The 20,865-nt window shown below is 36.0% G+C and overlaps 1 protein-coding gene across 1 annotated transcript in view; it reads left to right on the top strand.

Annotated features, from left to right (window-relative positions):
* PARG (poly(ADP-ribose) glycohydrolase) overlaps positions 1 to 20,865 on the top strand; it is a 121,792-nt gene that overhangs the window by 81,616 nt on the left and 19,311 nt on the right. Inside the window, 4 exon segments of the mRNA XM_043981787.1 lie at positions 693 to 840; positions 7,987 to 8,065; positions 9,849 to 9,957; positions 19,140 to 19,245. Coding sequence (XP_043837722.1) covers positions 693 to 840; positions 7,987 to 8,065; positions 9,849 to 9,957; positions 19,140 to 19,245 — 442 coding nt within the window.

Here is a 20,865-nt window from a genome sequence, read left to right as displayed (position 1 = left end):
TTAGGTTTTGTTTTGACCGTACTGGTTTCTTGGTTCTTTGGAGGTGGTAGGCAGCTAAGGATTTGTAACATTCATCAGACCTTGGTTTCTTAGGTTATATTTAGAAAGGCAAAAAATTCCTATTAAAAGATTTTCTCCAGAAGCATAAAGAACGGTCAATCACTGAGTTAAAAATGCTGTAAGACAATGAGGCATTTGATTGCTGTCTGATACAGAAAGCTATATTTTATGAAAGTCATTTAAAATACATACAAGAGAAATTGAGGGGAAAAGTAGGGATAAAGTACAAATACCTATACTTAACCCATACATAAATAAAGCTTTCCAATTAAAGTACCCCCTCTATATAGTGTTCCTGGGGCCCACATAGAAGCATATAATAGAGCCTATATTATAGATTGGAATTTTAACTTAGCTTTCAGCTCCATAATGGTTTGGAATCCTGAGACCTGAACGGGTAAGTTAACTAATCAAAATGAAAGAGAATATGCTTATTTGAATCTTTGGGGGGAAAACCTTCCTCATTTTTTTTTTTTTTGCAATATTTCCTCCATGGTCAAATTTATGGTTTGGAAATTTCCGGTTTTTTAGGGGGGATGAGGAGGAAATTGGTCCTTAAAGACTGTTTATTTCATTAAAATTAATTTTGAGGCCATTTATGCATATAAAACTAACTGCATTATTCCTAATAGGTGGATTTCGCAAATCGCTTTGTTGGAGGGGGTGTAACCAGTGCAGGGTTAGTACAGGAAGAAATCCGATTTTTAATCAATCCTGAATTGATTGTATCACGACTTGTCACAGAGGTGCTGGATCACAATGAATGTCTTATCATCACAGGTTAGTGCTAAACAGACTCTGCAAAGTCTTTATGTGATGCTTTTCCCTTTTCATGACGACCAGCTACCAAGAATAGAGATAAAAGTCTAGTTCATAACTGCTCCCTGCCATTGGTATAAGGCTTATTCATCCTTTATTCATAGCCTTAGACTTTTGACTCTGAAATTTGTTAGTCTTTATTTATTTCAAACCTTGGACAAATCATTTCAGTTAACCCCTTTCTGAACTTTTCCATCTATAGAATGAGTATAACATAGTTTAGTTATATTTGAGGTTTTGACAATTAATAATAGGATGCTTATAAATTGCCTGATACACTTGTAAGAAATAGGTTACATATTTAGAGGTTTGATTGTCAGTCTGTAAATATGTTTATTACTTAATTAATTTTGTACCTAATGGAGGTGATATTGAAAGATGTTGCATAGAAATTACAATATTTGAAAAAATTTAAACAATTTTATGTGGCAGATTCAAGAGGAACAGCTAATAGGCCTGTTATGGTTTTTTTCATCTCTTATCCCCAAACTCGGGTTTTTATCTTTTCTTGCTTAAAGGAAAAAGCATCTATTTGAAAGCATTTAATACATTTGTGTTTGTTTAATTATGGGGCCTAAAACATTTAGCCATTTTAGGTCAAAGGTTAACAATGATCTAGTACTGTGCTTTTTAATAATATTATATTATCTATTTAAACCTCTTTTCAAAGGAAACAGTATATCATAGGATTTTTTTGGGGGGGGGGTGAATTATATGCTAAAAAGTGAGTAACTGCTAGCTGACAAGACAAGTAAAAGTCATTTATTACTCAGAGTTCCTAAGAGACTTCTAACTATCCACCCTGGCTATTTTAAGCCTTTTACTGAAGAGCATTGTAAAGAACAGTCTTCAACTAAAAGCCATAATCAGTCACCATTAGTTGGTATTTCTATTTTCTACAAAAGCAGTTTTCCAATTTCTTCTGGAATCCATCCCATTTTACCAGATTAGATTTAGGAGACTTAACAATTGCCCTAGGAAAAAAATTAGTTTATTGTTACTTCCACCAAACACAATGAGAGACAGCCCATCCCCTGGAGAGTTTCATTGAGCCTGAATGGAGCTGTTTCCAAAGAAGAAAGCTGAAGGACTGAGGCAAAACCAGTCCTACACGCTTAGAGCTTGGCTTTGGAACATTTTTATAGTGGCATATAGCACTCCCCAAACCATATTATGCCACAGATCCATCTGTAGTTTGCCCTCAGGGGAATTGTTTTGCCTTTCTCTAAATGCTCTTCTTTTTCTGTCATCTAAAAAACACCTGTTGCCCAAAATGCTTTGTCCTGACTTATCCTATATTGTTTTGATAACCACTGTAAAATTATTCCTTTCAGTCCTGTGAAATCTTTTGTAAGACCCTATCGTACCCTGTCATATAACATGGGAAGCAAAAAGAAAAAATGTGAAGTGAATTCATCTAAGATTGGACAGAAATGTCAAGAGTGGGGCCAATGTCATTGTGGTCTATTGTTAGAATTTGCATTGTATTTAACTGAATTTCTTTCTTCTCCAGTGGTATTCTTACTTTGGTAAAGTCTTGCATCTTTACAGATAATGTCTTGAAATATCTGGATTAAAGTTCTTTGTTTGGGATTAAAGATAGTTTAGATGAGGAGAATGGAAATTTACCTAGGCTTGAGTCATATTTCTTCAACCTCTTCCTTATCCAGGTTTGGGCTTCATGGCCCATTTTATGTAGATGATACAGGGATCTATCTACCTGTCTGTAAATTGGAATGACCATAGATAAGAAGGAGAAAAGTGTGAAGGAAGAGAAAGTAAGAAAAGCAAGAAGAAAACAGTTGATTTAAGCTCATAGAAACAGTGTTGATGTTTATTCATTGAATTACTGAATACTTTAAATTTCTAGCATATCCTATTACAAGGAATGTAAAGAACTGCCAACCCAAAAGCTTTAGCTGAGTTGAAACTTTTCTGTTTCAATTATTTTTAAAAATGACTGTCTGGGCATGTCAGTCTTTTTGTTTATATAGATATTTTCATTATTATAGCATTTCATCATCTAGGGATTTCACATATAGACTAAAATTTTTCAGGTTTTAATTACTGTTGAAGGTGAATTTATACTTCAAGAATCTATGATTTTGTTTGCATCACTCATGCCCAAGCCCTTCAAATCTTAAATGGTTTTCATGAATTGTGTGGCTGAAAAGTCATCACCTTGAGGTCAACCTTGGTAGTTAGTCTCTCCAAAAGTAACTGTCCTTGGCCATGAATGCTTAGGCTTACAGTAAATCTTTAGTCCCATGTATGAATTCTTTCTAACTTTGTAGGACCCATCAGAGCCAACAAACTGTTAAAATCTGTTCCAAAAACAGCATCACCTCCATTCCACAATGAAACATTAGAAGGGAAGATTTCCATAGACAAACATAAATTTATATTTGTGTATTAATGAGTTTGTTGGTAAAATGTTAACTATTTATATTTCTTTGTGATTTCTTTTGACATAGGCATGTAACACAAGTCTTAGAATGACCGGGAGTGTCTTCTGGTAATAATTTTGTCAAGGATATGATTTTTCCTATTAATGTTTTAAGAAATAATTAACTTTTCCATATTCTGAAGATGAGTTGAACTTGACCACCATTACATATACTGAAAGGGGTCTCTGGTTTCTATTTTAAATGTGGTTTTATTAAAATATTTTAAATAGTAAGTTTGTAGAACTAATAACATGTTTATCTTCTGAGATGTTGGCACTGCTATCTAAGGACATGCCAGGGTGACTTTTTACTCAGCACATTTTTTTAAAATCCACTTTACTTTATTATAGTGCCGCCTAATTAATATCTGTGATGTGATGTTCCCTTAATGGAAATGGCCATTTCATCATCCATATTTGATCCCTGGCTTTCTGCCATCTCGCTGCTTAGGAGAGTCTTAACCATGTGCCACAATCTATCTGCCTGATCAATTACATTCCTTCAATGATGTATCTTGACTCAGTGGGCTAATGGCTGTGACTGTGCTGCTTGAATTGTAGAAGAGTCTGAGAAATTGGAAATAAATTAAATTTGACATCATTGTGGAGCATCTGGTTGGCATCAGGCTTTTTAATGAATATGAAACAGGTCATGCAAACAGGCAAGTGCTTTCATCCAGACAGTGTTATCCTTTTAACAAAGACGTGAGGTGGATATTCAGAGATACCAAGGATTTTTTTTATCGTTTCTGTGTGTGATTTTCTTTTATTTTCTATTATCTTATTTGCTGTGGTTTCTTCTTAGGATAACCATAAGCAATAAGTTAAGAAAACATTGATTTAGGGAAAAGGGCTCATTGTTTTTGTGTTATAAAGAGTAGGGGAGCAATAGGTGGATGCATGTGTAAGTCCTTTGGAGTGACTCTGTCCACAGAACTTTTCCTTCCTTCCATATTCCCTTCTGCATTATCTGCCCAGCTGCTCCAGTGCCATCAGGTCTTGAGTTGCACCCTGATGGGCATTCTTTTGTTTCTCCCTTGTTAGCATATAAATCACGTACTTGGATACACTTAATGGACAGACTGCCTGCTGATTCAACTGACAGTCCCAGAAAGCTCAAAATTCCTCACTATTTCAGCAAAACTTCAGGAGAAATTACCTCAATACAAACACACTGCTCCTCTGAATGTCACCAATATTATTACTTTGGCGCTCATTCTTTTTTATTACAGTAATTAATAGCAGAAAGGCTCTTTTCTCTCTTACTCTCCCCCTCCCTCTTCATTCTTCCTTCTTTCCCCCATCACCCTGTCTTTGATCTTCTCTCTTCCTTTCCTTTCCTCTCCCTTCCTACCTCCTTCCCCTCCCCTTTCTCTCTCTGACCCACAATTACACATACAGAAAATGATGATTTTAATAATCATCAAAGTGGCACTTTGTTAATTTGAAAATATCCTACTTTGTTCCACAAACATTTGAATTATGTTTCTTTTGTATCCTCTTGTTTCCAAAATTTTACAATGTCAAATAGTCAGTATAAAAATGATCTGCAAGAAACCAACCTCTCAAGTTTCTTGCCCCAAATACCTTGATTTTCTCACCATTTTCCGGCAGTGATTTCTCACCTTATCTTATAACTTTGACTTAAAGACATGAGAGCTTTCATCATCATTATCAACATGAATTTTACCAGTGAAAATTGTTTTCATAAAGGCATGTTATCAAAGATGAAACTTTTTGTGTATTCTATATTTTTCAGTACATTATTTTTTCTTCTGGCTATTAAAAGCCCCATTCTCTGTCATAATAGGAAATGAGAATCTGTCTTCCTTAAAAATGAACAGTTCCTATGGACTCAATGGAACAAAAAATCACACATGGTATATAATTCCTTATTTCTAGAATTTTGATGGTCTAAAATTAAAGGTGTACTTCCTTAATTACACAAGCCCTAGAAAAATCTGTGAGCAAGGTCATTCAGACCCCTTTCTTGTCTTGACTCTTACACATTTTCACCCTACTTCACTTCCTTCATAAATTTGAATTTTAAGCGACTTCAGAGCAGCTAGTATTTGGTGGGCAGTCTGCATAATTTGAAAGGTACTTAAATAGGGAATCAAAGAATTTAATTTATTTAGATCGTGTCATATTTTTGATTTCTCACTTCAGCAGAAATAGAGATCTAACATTGATTTCCCTCAGTAAGGAAAAATGAAATTGGATCCTAACATGAGACACAGAAATGATAATTTGTAATATTTTGGACTTATACCTGTTTTTAATTTTCAAGAATTTGGCAAGTATTAATTTTCACTGTTTGAAGATTTGACTAGAAAGCATTTTCTACTTGTAGGCAGAATCTAAGGAATATAAAATAGCTAACTGACTTGTTGAACACCAGACAAAAAATGTGGAACTCTGTCCTATGATTTTATCTCCTTTGGTTCCTGATTCTTAACTTGGACAGTGGAATTTCTTTCTCAGAACCACAAAAAGGGAGACAAATACCTTCTCCAACTTTAACTCTGTTATTAAATTTAGAGAAATTGTAAGCATTGAGGAGTACAAAGTGAGTTGTCTGTGTTAATTAAATAATGCTATCAATTTTTTAAAAATCATAAAGTCTTACTTTGTTTTCTTTAGCTGAGTAGGTAGAACAGTTCCCTCCTAACTCTTTTTTGGCTATTAAGTCTGCTCTAATATATAGCTCTTTTCTTGATCAGGAGCACAAGAACTTAAACTCTTTACATGAACTAAACAAAATACAAGTTCACCTCTATGAGGCAGTTTGCTTTATAGGCTAAAAACTTTAGAGAGAGCAAGTCCAGATTCCATTCTGCTAGACTCCCAAGGTGACCTTGATTATCACAGTGATCATCCTATTAGTTAACCTCAGTTAACCCATGTATTGAAAGGCATGTCAAGGAATTCTAATCAAACAAGTGGTGAGTTAACCTGGACCTCAGAAAAACTAAATGTTTGGTGTTTATCTTGGTTCCAGTGGTTAACATATCAGAATTATCTTTTTAGTCCTTTCTCTTTTATTTGTCCTTTTGTTGTTGGATACAGTGTTTCCTACACTTTCAAAAATGTCTTTGCCATAAATGTTTCCTCTTACTGTACCTTGATTCTTCAGATCAGAAGGGACCTCTTTCAGGTTTTCAGGGTGCTCTGAACAATAATAGAAGTATCAGAGGCACCTAGGAGATTCACTCTCTGTTCACATGGTGCATGGGCATAAGATCAAGCCAGTTGGGTTCAAATATCTTTAACCTTTTTTTCTTCTATTTTCTTTTCTCTTTTGTGGGGCAGTGAGGGTTAAGTGACTTGCCCAAAGTCACATAGCTAGTAAGTGTCAAGTGTCTAAGGTCAGATTTGAACTCAGGTCCTCCTGAATCCAGGGCCAGTGATTCATCCACTTCACTACCTAGCTGCCCCTTTAACCTTCTTTTGTAACTCTTCTTGTTGCCTTTATTTCTCTTCTTGTATTTTAAAAAAGTGTTACATAGCATAGGAAAACACTTCGTCAAAATTACTCTCTTGCTTAGAATTTTCAGCTTTTCGTGGGTGTAGGCTATAGTACATTCTAATTTTATCTTGAAAAGTCTGGTGTTTTTTTGTGTTATTCATAGGAGCTAGAACAAGCAACACAACTTTTATAGTTAAATAGCAATATATCTGTGACTCTAACCGAAGTTAACCATTTATCAATATATTATTGTAGGAGGGGGTGATTTCTAATTAAATGAATGTTAATTTGTACTATTATGTGTTTTTCTTTCCCTCTCTTTTCAAAAGCCAAGTATTTTGCCTATTGATAAACAACTCCTAGAGTTAATGATAATTTAGCTTTCCTTAGCAAAGAATGTATTTGTGTAAAATTTCTTATTTTTTAAATCTTCAGGTTCTGCAATTAAAGTACAAGTAATGCCTTTTATAAAAGAATGTCTTGATGTTCTTTCTCAAAAGGAAGGAATTTCAAGACATTGAATTTACATCTTTGTTGAATAAGCAATGTGATCTGTTTGTGCCCTTTATTTCTATAGGTAATATAAACAGAAATGTTTGGTATGTTTGTTTCTTTTCTTTACATTTATTTATCTTTAAAGGTAAAGAGGAATGTCTATAAAAACCTGTATTTTTCTTTCTTTCTTTCTTTCTTTCTTTATTTCTTTCTTTATTTATTTCTTTCTTTCTTTATTTCTTTGTTTCTTTCTTTCTTTCTTTCTTTCTTTCTTTCTTTCTTCCTTCCTTCCTTCCTTCCTTCCTTCCTTCCTTCCTTCCTTCCTTCCTTCCTTCCTTCCTTCCTTCCTTCCTTCCTTCCTTCCTTCCTTCCTTCCTTCCTTCCTTCCTTCCTTTCTTTCTTTCTTTCTTTTTTTGCTGGGTAATGAGGGTTAAGTGACTTGCCCAGGGTCACACAGCTAGTTAGTGTCAAGTGTCTGAGGCCGGATTTGAACTCAGGTCCTCCTGAATCCAGGGCCGGCGCTTTGTCCACTACACCACCTAGCTGCCCCCAAAACCTGTATTTCTTTTAAAATTTGCTTTTGCCAGTAAAAAATGTCCAGGAAGAAGGAGTAAGTTTATTAATCAAACTCCTTTAATAAATAGGAAGGGCAGATATTAGACAATCGTGCGAAAGTATAACAAGTTAATTATTTCAGGTACTGAACAGTACAGTGAATACACAGGCTATGCAGAAACATACCGCTGGGCCCGAAGCCATGATGATAAAAGTGAAAGGTAAGTCTTGCTATACATTTCTTACTTTATGTATGGTGTTTGCATAGTTGACAGAGAATGTTGGAAATAAATATGAAACTTTTCCCATGGTATTCCCTGGGCTGTTTTATTTGCATATCTATGTGTTTTGATCCTTCATATTTCAGGCTAGATGTAAAAACAGAAAGTCTCATCTTCCAGTGAAGGGGAGGAAAAGCAGGGAAGATAATAAATTAAACAGGGACCTTAAGCAAGAAAGAACCTATCCTGATTAGCACAGAAGGAATATAAATATCTAAGTATAGTTAACCATCTGTCAATCTTAGATGCCTAAAAATGGTGAAGAGATGTTCTTAAAAATCAAAGTGCTTTACCAGCTTGTTAATCATCACAGTTCTCCTATGAAACTGCCTATTTCTTAGTTATTTCATATTTTCATGTGAAGAATACTGAGAAGTATTTACCTAAAATCACATAGCATTTAATGACCAAGTCCCAATGGACTTTGATACCTTGTTTTTATCCCATTTGCAAAATCAGCACTGAAACCTTGGATCTTTTATGCCATTTTACTGGAGTTGGATTTGTATGTAGTATTGACAGAATGAGCAGCATCTTTTTTTTGTGAAAGATAAATCAGTGTGGTAGCATTGAGAGTTAAGTCAAATATTGCCCATCTGAACCATGGATTTATTCATGATATAGTGTCTTGGGTTGATCTATTATAAATACAGTTACACCACCTCTTTTATTAGGTGTAGTTTTATAAAATTATGTTGTTTTATTAAGATTTACCATCCTTTAAATGTTAAATGATATTTGTGATGTAATTACTAACCAATCTACTTGACGTCTAGTATGAGAAGTAGAATCAATGGGATTTAGAACTAGATGGGACCTTGGAGACTGGCCAATCCAGTGCCTTCCTTTTTTTTTTTTTTTTTTGCAGGGCAATGGGGGTTAAGTGACTTGCCCAGGGTCACACAGCTAGTAAGTGTCAAGTGTCAGGCCGGATTTGAACTCAGGTCCTCCTGAATCCAGGGCCAGTGCTTTATCCACTGCGCCACTTAGCCGCCTCCCCAGTGCCTTCCTTTTACACAGCCAGGAAGTGAGGCCCAAAGAGGTTATTGCCTGTGGTCACACATTTGCCGCAGACCTGGACTAGGATTTAAACCCTGGTCTTCAGATTTCAAATTTAGCTCCTTGGTCATGGCTAAAAAGGTTTTAAATGTATGTAATATATAAAATAGGTTTAGTATACTATAGAATCAGTATTTTCAATAATATAAATATATGTGTGTTTCAGAAGATTCTAAAAATAATTTCTTAACTAGTTATTTATGGTCTTGCCATGCAGACTATTACTATCATCTGTTTGGAAAATGGCTTTTTTGTTGTCAATATGACAAATAAGAAGATGTAGTAAAGTATTATGCCAAATCATTTATATGGTTTTACATAACATTTGTATTCTTAGAATAATCTTCTTTGTAATAGGTAGTAATATTACAAACCCAGTGACTGTAAGGCTCCTACCGAGAACCCTAAGAATTAACTTAGCATAGGAGAAAGGAGTACTTGTTAATATTGGCCAAGTCCTTCCTGGTCAATGGGCAAATTTGTTTTACTTGCTTGTGTCTATCTGTTAACCAGGGTTTTGTTTTAATTTTTTTTTTTAAGGGGAGGGCACAGTTGAGAGGGAAAGAACATCATTGCTTGTAAATTGGAAGAAAAATACTGTCTACATCCTGTGCAGCCTAACTCACAGATGTGTTGTCTCTGTTTCTTCTCCTCCTCATCCCAGGGATGACTGGCAGAGGCGCTGCACAGAGATTGTCGCTATTGATGCGCTTCACTTCAGACGCTACCTCGATCAGTTTGTGCCTGAGAAAATCAAGCGGGAGCTTAACAAGGCCAGTAACCTTATTTCTTAAATCACCCGGGAGGCGCCATCTACTTACTGCTGTTTTATTAATGCTGGAGTTAATGCTTTCCGGGAATTCTTGCAATGTCAACAAGTCTGCCAACAGGCCTCCTGATTTAATGGTGGTGTCAGCTTGTACAGAATGTACTTTCCATTTTGTAATTGTGTGATTAAAACCGGAGCTTGCCAGATAGGCTATTACTTGATATTATGTCCATGTCTGTGTGTATATGTGTAGAAAATTAAGCAGTTTCAAATTCACACTGAAATAAACTATCTGCCCCATAACAATTATTCCAAACCTTCCTTATCGCCATTTTTTTCTAAAATGTATGGTCAGTATTTTTAAAAGGAAAAACAAAGCCAATATTATTATATGACAAATTAGATTGGTTACTTAATGTTTCTATAACTTGGCATTTTAGTAAACATATGATATTTTGGTACAACTTACTTTGCTTCCTGGAATCATTTACCTAATTTTGTTGGTTAGGAAAAACATAAAAACTATGTCCAGGCAGTTAGGTGGCACAGTGGATAAAGCACCAGCCCTGGATTCAGGAGGACCTGAATTCAAATCCAGCCTCAGACACTTAACACTTACTAGCTGTGTGAGCCTGGGCAAGTCACTTAACCCCCCAATTGCCCTGCCCCAAAAAACCCCCAAAAACCTATGTCAGAAACTTAGACACTTTTCATTCTAAAGTAAGATACCAAGTACAACCCCCTAGTTCTACATATTACCAAGCATCTGTTCTCTTTTTCTCTGTATTGCACTGCCTCCTCAGAAGAAGGTAAGTGCATTCCGTTTCCAAAAATTGACCCAATTTTGGAAGTTATTTTTTCTCTGTTTAGTAGGTGAATATAGTTATATAAGCTAATTAATATGCTAAAGCATGAAGCTTTATTTAGTTTGGCTGCTGATATGTTTAGTCTCTTCAGGCTAATTTTTGTGAATATGACCAGGCTGGTCTATTTCACTGCGAGTATGTCACGAGTTCATCTTAGTGGATGTGTTCAGGAGAAGATTTATCATTATCATCTCACCTCTGGCTTTTACCACAAGAATATTTTATCCAAGGTTATACTCAGTAGACACTGTCTCCAGTAACATTAGCTACCAGATTGATTCTTAAGAAATTCAGGGAGCCTCTTAATCCAGTTAGAATGTTGAAGGAATTTGGGGATACAGCTACATTTTGCACACTGGTGTATAGCTTAGTCCTGAGAACACTATACATGAGACTTTTTGTTGTTGTAACAAGGCTTCTGTACATGCCTAAAGTATATTGCATTCTTTTTAATGTTTAAAACTTTCAAAAGAGCCTCCTTCCAAAATATCCTTCTGTCCAAAAAATATTTAAAATTAATGTGTATACTTATTTTCAAAGTTAAAAGGCTGATGCGATGTATCGTTGATGGCCTTCACTCCTACAAAAATTCCACATTAAAAGATAGTACAACACAGATTAAATTCTACAATTTTTAAAAATATATATATTTAGCATCATCTATTTCTTACACTTGAGCTTAGAAGACAGGCTATCAGTCTTAACATGTAAGAAATTCCTTAGAGGTGGATATGTGAATCTTTTCTATGCTTTTATTGTCCACATAGTTGTCTCTGAACTGTATAAAGTATCTGCAAACCAGTATGACCTTTCGTTACCAAAAAACTTATTATTGGATTTGTTGTATTCTATGTTTTTTGTATTTTTTTAAATTTTAAAATAAAACAAAAATGAAGAGAATCCTGTTCTTTGATTCTCATGCATCTAGAGTTTAGATGCAAATTCGAATACAGTGATGCCATTATGAGAAATTTTAAAATCTAATATAATTGGTAACAGATGTCAAGGCCATATCCAACACTGTATTTATCATGACATCTGAGATAAGAATAGAGAATTGATGGGATATGAGCATTCCCACACTTGACCAATATATACAGCCCATGCAGTATGCCAGGCTTAAAATAGGTGGATGGGATATACGTCCATGCCACTGAACATATTGGAGGAAACCGAGTCAGGCTTAATCAGATGCATGGGATTGAGATGTCCATGGCATCAGGCATATTGGAAGGGGAATAGAAGCCAGGTGTAGAATGAGATGGGTGGGATGAAAACTTCCAGCCATCTACATTGTCTCATCTGAGAGATCTCCAGGAACCTGTAGGTCCCTAGGTACGATATTGTGGGGAAATGGAGCCAAAAGAAGCCAATCTCAGCTCTTGCCAATAGCCGTTCTTTTGGTCTCTCCCAAGTCAGTGCAGTACCTGGACTTCATAAGTGTCTCCCCTTATGTGAGAGTTCAATGCCTGCTCTTAGTTATTATAGTACAGAGAGCATTAATGTCTTAAATGGTAAATTCCCATTTACAATCCAGTTAACTTGAAGTAGGCTAATCAGCAGTCAATCACTCTCACTTGATTCAATCAATCTAGATTAATCTCCAGGTGGGTCCTTGAGTATCTGCTAAATCCCATTATTTTATCACAATGATCAGCCAGAAATATCAATGGAATCATGGATTCAGTTTATATCAGCATAATAACCATGGACCATAAATGAAATTTGAATTATATGGTAGGAAGAATTCTTTTTGGTGTAAGACAGCCTTTGTCTTGAACAGCTTCTAAGTAACACTTTGAAGTCAGTCCAAAGGTAGAGATAAGGGACACATATTTTAAATTATGACCAAGTACTGTTCATTAAACACCCATGCGTGAAAGGCACATAATCATTAAGACTGTAATGTTTTGTGGAATAGGTGGCCTTAGAGGGGAAGTATTTTAAAGGGAAAATAAATATAAAATTGCTGTAATTATAGTCACATCTTTAAAACATTCCTGAAACTTCTTTGTTTATAGGTATAAGATATATTTAAGTTGGCTTAGAATTCTGGACTTGGTGATACATTTATTGAAGAAAATTGAAGTGTATTTTTGGCATATTACTTACATTTTCATATACTTCAATAAAATTTTTTAAAAATTGAGAGCAATGAGAGCATAGATTTATTAAAGTATACAAAATTTGTGCTCTCATTGATATAAATACTCCCTCCACTGCTGCGTATTCCAAGCTTCTTATGCTCTTGTGTTTTTGTCAGTGTCTTCCCCAAAATCTCCATAGAGGATCTATTTAACATGCTGGAATCCTCCTTCTGGTCTTTTTTTTTTTTTTTTTTTTTTTGGCAGGGCAATGAGGGTTAAGTGACTTGCCCAGGGTCACACAGCTAAGTAAGTGTCAAATGTCTGAGGCCGGCTTTGAACTCAGGTCCTCCTGAATCCAGGGTCAGTGCTTTATCCACTGCACCACCTAGCTGCCCCCTTGCTGGTCTTTTAACATTTTATGGGTAACCGTGAAGCACTCAATTTGTCCCTCATCTGCTTTGCTGTCGTCACCCTTCTAGCCTAAGTCCTTTCCAATCTTACATTTCCTTGTTGATGTCTTTGACACAGAATCATCATTGATAATAAATTGTAGACTACATACCCTCATTTCCATTTGGAATCACAGTCTTTGATTAGCTACTAAACAGCATCACCAGTAGAGTGTTCAAGTTAAAAAGACATTTTTTCTTGTGTCGGGGAGCAGTTTGGAATCTTTGAAAGAATTATATGAAGAATTGTGTTCTCATAAGGAAAAAAATAAGGTCTTTTTTTGTTTGCTTTGTTTTTTGTACAAATGCTATAGATCTATCAACACTAATTTAGCCTAAACATTTTTAGTAAAGGAATGTTTTTCTCATTTTATCACTGATGGTAAAGAAAGTGGAAGTGAATTTATTTATTAAATTTCAATGATAGGCACCAAGGTATGCCTCTTAGATAAGCCTAAAGTATTCTATCTTCTGTAATATCTGCATTCCTTTAAAATTAAGATAAGTAAAGGAATTTTCTTTTGCTCACTTATAGCATCCAGGAGATTTATATGATCCAGTTGAGCACATATTAAGACAATTCTGAATGAAATAAAATTCACATGTCATTAAATTATGCAAATGTAACTTTAAAGCAGAAATCTGTTCTTGATCATTTCAGAGATGGCTTTTGTGGGATTTTAGCTCTTTTAAACCAGAAGAAATTTAGTAGGAATGGGAGAACTGCATTTGTGATAGAATAGTTTAAAATCAGTTTTTACAAAGTCATAATTTAATATTAATTTTCGAACTTTGGGTACCTTTTTGCTATTTTCAGTCATAACTCAGTGAGAAATAATTGAAAGGGAAATGCAGTGAAGTGCTTAGTTATTTCCTAAAAGGGTCATATCTTTATCCAGGCTTCACCTGTCCTATTGGAAACACATTTTGATTTGCTAGTAGAACTTGTTTTCTAAAAGAGGAAGTAATTTCTCTTTTTGTCAAATTAAAACCATTAAAAAGTATTTAATACTGTCATTGATCAGCTGTAAAGAAATCTAAAGCAGTATCATGATTGGGAACATGTATGAATATATCATGCAAAACTGTAAACAGTTGTTCCTGTGAAGAGTGAACCAGTCAGTAAAGTCTTTGAGCTTCCCGAATGTTTACTTGTGATCATCCCCACAACCCTCTGTCAGTCAGGTCATGTAAAGGGGACCATCCACTCAGTTCCCACAGAGAATCTTCCTTGTTTCCTGTTGCTTGTGTGGATTTAGCCAGTCTGCAACATGGAAGGGAATTAGGTATTGAGCCAATGGATGAATACAAACAGTTCAATACTGGCTGCTGGTTCTTCTAAAGAACCTAGGGTTTAATCTGTGATGGTCTTTCCTTGATGTTTTTGTCTCTTAGGTTTTCAGGAGGATTTGTCCAAGGTATTAAAGTTTTTTTTTTTTAATTGACTGTATTTGGATACAGTCAATTAAAAAAAAAACTTTGAAATTTTTGTTTGCAGGATGGCATAGTATACAGAAAGCTGGTCTCGGAGCTAAGACTGGGTTCGAGTCCTGCCTCTAACATGTTTTGGCCATGTGACCCGTAGCCAGTCATTTAACCTCTCAGGAGCCTAGGCCAGAGGTGTCAAACATGGGGCCCACAAGCTGCCTGCAATCTATCACACACTTGAGTACAGTCCAAGCCAGATGAAAATGGAATTGTGGAATATTTAATAAAATCAATAAAAATACAATGAAGCATAGATGATATTGATATGTGATTTTCTAAGTGTGCTGCCATGGGGGAGGGTCTTTCTGTATGTTTTAGTGGTCCCTGTGTCTATTTGCATGTGATACCACTGCTCAAGGCAATTCTGTGACACTAAATTGCAGAAAAGACGCAAGCCACCATTGGTAAAGGGAGTTCCCTCATCTAGGAGTCCTGTACCAAGAACTCAAAAGATGTGAAAACCTGAAGAAATCAGTGTTAATAAATACTAGTATTAATTAGCATGTAGTAATTAGATAGTCGATATTATTTGTTCATTTTTAAGTTTAACGAGGAAATTGTATTAGGTAACCCTTAAAATTTGAAAACTAAAATGCTACTACTGCTAATGTTACTAACGTAATTGTTACTAACACTAGTGGATTTTTAGTAAGAATTTTTTTTAGATAAAGATAGCTACATAAGCCTGCTGGATTGAAGAGACCAAAAGTTTTGCTCAAAACTATGGACTTTGGGGGCTTCATCTGTCATAAAATATATCCTTCCACACCTATCTTCTGTGGAACATAATCTTGGAGTCTGTCCCATTTTAATAGTGTAGTTTCTTTAGCTTTTTCACACGTTACTTTCTGTATTCCTTGCCCACTTCCTTTTCTTCTTTCCTTTTTAGACTCCTTATTTCTTCTTTCTGCCTCTGATTCTTCTTTGACCTTACATCTTACTCTTTTTCCCTTCCTGCCTCTCTTTCTCCCCTCCTAACTTTGTTTTTTGCTTCTCCTAGGGCTCCTAGCCCAGTTTGGTTTGGTCAGCTCCATATGTTATGTTCAGACTGTTGATACCTAAAGTCCCTGACTCTACTCCCTAACCCAGACCTCCCACTAGTGCCCTGTATTCCAAAATTATCTTACCTATGGCCTTCTTCAAGCTATCTAAATTCACTTCTCAAATGTATCTCAAGTAGATGTTAAAGATACTTGAAAAGACATTTACTACTCTGGAAAAGAAAGACAAAATTGGCTTTTATTTTAACCATCCTTGGGCTTCCAGCTGTTAGCCCAAATGGAACTTACTTAAGTCATACCACTCAGTTTATCTCCTGTGTGGATGGGAAAGAAAGGAAAGTGTATGGCCCTGGCCCTACAAGGGCTTTCCCACTAGCTTCCTCCCCTGCTACAGGAAGAAGTTAGTTATGACTGTTTTTAGTTTCTTTTCTGGAGTCTGAATCCTTGGCGATACTGTTCAGCCTTCATTTTTTGAGGAGAGATGATTATTGTAACAGAGAAAAAGATACTGCTCTTCCCTAAGATTAATGTGATTGGGGATCTCCATGTCCATCTTGTCCTGGTTTGGGTTATCTGAGATGGAAATAGATAAAGGTTTCAGCCAGTGGTTCCAAGATCATTTGATCCATCTATGCTGGATAAAAGAGGCATGGGTTCCCCTGGGCTGTGAGTCTAGACGTCTTCCTCTTCTTGAGGAGGTTTTGTTGGCTATACAAAAGTATTGGTACAAAAATAGTTAGTTTAGATTGTTGTTCACATGGCATGCCTTTTCTGCTACAACGTAAATATTTTCAGGAATATTTGGTGTGGTGTCTTTAGTGTGTGTTTAATTATGCCCGAATAATCAAAGTTTTCTCCATTCTTCATTTTCGTGCTTGGCTTCACACAATTGTTTTTGAACACAGGTCAAGTAAGATTTCCAGACTCCAGAGAACCCATTAGAGGCAGGGAAAATTTAAACATTCTTAAAAATACTCTTCAATTATGTATGAAAAGGAAGTTGAAAAGATTGAAGGCTTCCTCTTCCTTTAGTTATCTGAACAGAATTACAGCAAATTAAGTGGCATATGTACCTGTGACCTGACAGAAAACTGCTTATCACTCTGTGGGAAAAGTTTGCTATTCATCCTCATGGCTGTTATTTCTCAGCAACCTGCTTAAAACATTGAGCTTTCCAATATTTGTGACCTGAAAGAGATTTTCTGAAGCCCCATACATCTGATGGAGCAGGTAATTTGTGGACTCTTGTATAAGCTCTGTACTGCAAGCATTGAATAATGGTGTCGTACCAAATTATAATTAATATCTGTCAGAATTTACAGCCTAGAAGGGGGTGGAAGGAACAGGTTTATTAATCCACTCCAGACAATGTGTTAAATAAATTTTTATACCTTTGCAAAAACTTCACTTGAGTGATTTACTACTTTTCTATATGTGGATTTTGTAGAAGCATCTTTCTTTATCCTTGATTTTTCCCTGGGAACATTTGTCACAGATCATTTTCCTTCCTTCATTTACTGTTGTACAGAAGCCTATATTTTAGGCTTTATTTGGCACTGGAGAGAACCCAGAGCAGATTTGCTTTACTGTAACATTAAGCCTTTTAATATTGTCTGATGGTCTTAGGGAAAAAATACGCCAGGAAGCAGAACCTGAGAATAAAGATGTGGAAATTGAAAATTCTGAGGCCCAGCAGTTAACTCTGCCATACTTTCCTTATATGCAACATACAGTCAATGTTTATCAAGTATTTACAGGGTATATTATACTTTCCTAGTGATATTACATTGACTTATAACATTAGAAGGTAGCTTAGGAGTGATTGCAGTTCAGAAATACTGTCCACATTAACATACCTCACTGATGATTAATAGCTCTCTCTCTCTCTCTCTGAACACTGCCAGATTCAGGGAGCCCCAGGGACTAGGAGTTGAATCCAGAGCAACAGGCATTTAACCTCACTGAGCCTCAGTTTTTCACCTGTAAAATGGGAATCATAACTATATTCTCTGACTCACTAGGTTGTTGTGAGGAAAACTCTGTAAAACTAAAAGCACTATGTAAATGGAAGTTATTGTTAATCAGAATTCTTAATAAATCACTCAGATCACGCATTTCTTAAATACGCATCTGCATATCTGGCTGAGTGGTTGGTTGGTTTGCTCCTGTAGAGAGGTGCAGCAGTGAGCCTCATCCTTGAGGAATGTGGGCCACTCAAAGTATTTCCAAGGGTAATACTGTTTTAATAAGCAGAAGTCATTTATGTTGTTGTTCAGTTATTTCCGATTCTTGGTACCTCATTTGGGGTTTTCTTGGCAAAGATACTGCAGTGGTTTGCTATTTCCTTCTCCACCTTATTTTACAAACGAGGCAACTGAGGCAAATTAAATGACTTGTCCACGGTCACACAGCTAAGCCCACCACTCTATCCACTGTACTACCTAGCTGCTCAAGTAGTTGATGGATCTATCTTTTTTTTTTTTTTTTCAGGGCAATGGGGGTTAAGTGACTTGCCCAGAGTCACACAGCTAGTAAGTGTCAAGTGTATGAGGCCAGATTTGAACTCAGGTACTCCTGAATCCAGGGCCGGTGCTTTATCCACTGTGCCACCTAGCTGCCCCCCCCCCTTTTTTTTTTGAGTGAGGCATTTGGAGTTAAGTGACTTGCCCAGGGTCACACAACCAGTAAGTGTCAAGTGTCCAAGGTTGGATTTGAACTCAGGTCCTCCTGACTTCAGGGCCAGTGCTCTATCCACTGTGCCACCTAGCTGCCCTTTTTAAATTTTTGTTTGTTTTTGCAGGGCAGTGAGGGTTAAATGACTTGCCCAGGGTCACACAGCTAGTAAGTGTCAAGTGTCTGAGGCCAGATTTGAACTCAGGTCCTCCTGAATCTAGGGGCTTTATCCACTGTGCCACCTAGCTGCCCTCTTGATGGATCTATCTTATTAGCTCTCACAGTATGCGTAACCAATAGAATTTAGAAATCATTTCCACTTTTTTTGTTTATTTCAGCATAAGAAATCTAGGCATATAATGGGTGATGGATATGCTTTGCTTTTCATGAAGGCGAGTCAATGGCAGAAGCTAAAGTACAGCTAATAACTTCTCATTTTAAGCTTGTATTTTTATTCTTAGTGTATTTCAGTGAATTTCTGCTTTGAACTACATTTTCTACTTTCCTTAGAAAATGAATAGGTAGGGGGGAAAACCCCACAAGGATAGCTTTCAGTAGTACAAAAGCATCATATCAGAAATGCATCAACTCATGTATTAACATATTTCTTATTTTCCTATAGGCTTACTGTGGTTTCTTCCGACCTGGAGTTTCTTCTGAGAATCTTTCAGCAGTGGCCACAGGAAACTGGGGATGTGGTGCCTTTGGGGGTGATTCTAGATTAAAAGGTGAGTAAGAAAACAATGGTAGGTTTTTGTACATGTTGCTTAGACCAAAAGTTAATTCATCTCCACAATATCTCCTTTTTTTTCTTTTTATTATGAATTTAGATATTATCAATGAATACTTCAATATACAAAAAAAAAAACCCAAAAAAAGATTTTATGTGAAACTGTGAACTTGTGCCCTATGGGTTTTTTTAGTAGTCTATATTACATTAATAACAAAATTTCCCTTTTCTGTCCTGTTGTGAATTTCTTGTTTTTATTCTATTTTTAAATGCTTTAGTGATGATCTTTTTTCTCTTTTTTGTATGTCCATAATTACCCATTAATTCATCCCCTCCCCAGAAACACCCTTAAATAAATCTAGAAGCCTTCCTTTATGACAAGTAAGTAGTCAGGCAAAGCAAGTCAATATATTGACCATGCATAAAAATGTGTGTTTCACTCTGTACCTCTGTCCTCTCATCTTCCCAAGAAGTGTGTGAGGTATATTTACACTCAGTCCTTTTATGTTAAAGTCATGATTAGTCACTACTTTGATTAGAATTCAGAAGTATTGGGGCAGTTAGGTGACGCAGTGGATAGAGCACCAGCCCGGGAGTCAGGAGTACCTGAGTTCAAATTCGGCCTCAGACACTTAACACTTACTAGCTGTGTGACCCTCGGCAAGTCACTTAACCCCAATTGCCTGACTAAAAAAAAAAAAGATTTCAGAAGTATTTCAAAATCATACAATATCTCTTCTTTTAAAGGAAATGGGATTATTCAGGGGGGTCATGGTACACATGAGGCAACTAAGAAAAAGTGACTTTCTCAAGAAGGTCCAGTAAGCCAGCCATTGGGTTAGAATTTGGTATTTGTACTCCTCCACTGGCCTTATGTGTTTCAGGCCCGTTCCTTCACCATTAGTTTTACTTAAGTTCTCATTTCCCCTTTTTCTTCTTGTGTATTTTTGGAAAGAAATTTCCTAATGACCCCACTTTGGGGGAGGGGTAGAGTTTATTTTGTTGCTTGTGCCTTCCTTGGTCACTGTATTTGTTTACCTTTCTTGGTAAATTTAAGACAATTTCTTTTGTAGTACCAGATCTGGTACTGGCTAAGAAACAGAACGGTAGATTAGTGGGAGAGAGTAGATATACAATCTACAGCAACAAACAAATATAGTAACCTGATGTTTGACAAGTGTAAATAAAGACTTAAGTTTTGGGGATAAGAATTCATTATAAGGTAAAAATTGTTGGGAAAGCTAGAAAGCAGTCTGGCAGAAATTGGGCATAGACCAATATCTTACACCATTCACCAAGATAAAATCAAAATGGATACATGACCTAGATATAAAGAATATGGAACATATTACCTATCAGATTTATGGATTGGTGAATAATTTATTCACAAACAAGAGAGAGAGAGCATTGTGAGATGTAAAATAGATAATTTTGATTACATTAAATTAAAAAGGTTTTGTACAAATAAAACAAATGTAGCCAAGATCATAAGAAAAGCAGAAAACGGGAAAATTTTTATAGATGGTTCCTCAGATAAAGGTCTCATATCTCAAATATATAAAGAACTTTGTCAAATCCATAAGAATGCAAGTCATTCCCCATTGATAAATGGTCAAAG

This window comes from Dromiciops gliroides, chromosome 2, assembly GCF_019393635.1.
Source record: "Dromiciops gliroides isolate mDroGli1 chromosome 2, mDroGli1.pri, whole genome shotgun sequence".
Classification (NCBI taxonomy): Eukaryota; Metazoa; Chordata; class Mammalia; order Microbiotheria; family Microbiotheriidae; genus Dromiciops; species Dromiciops gliroides.
This window is presented reverse-complemented; position numbering and strand designations above follow the sequence as displayed.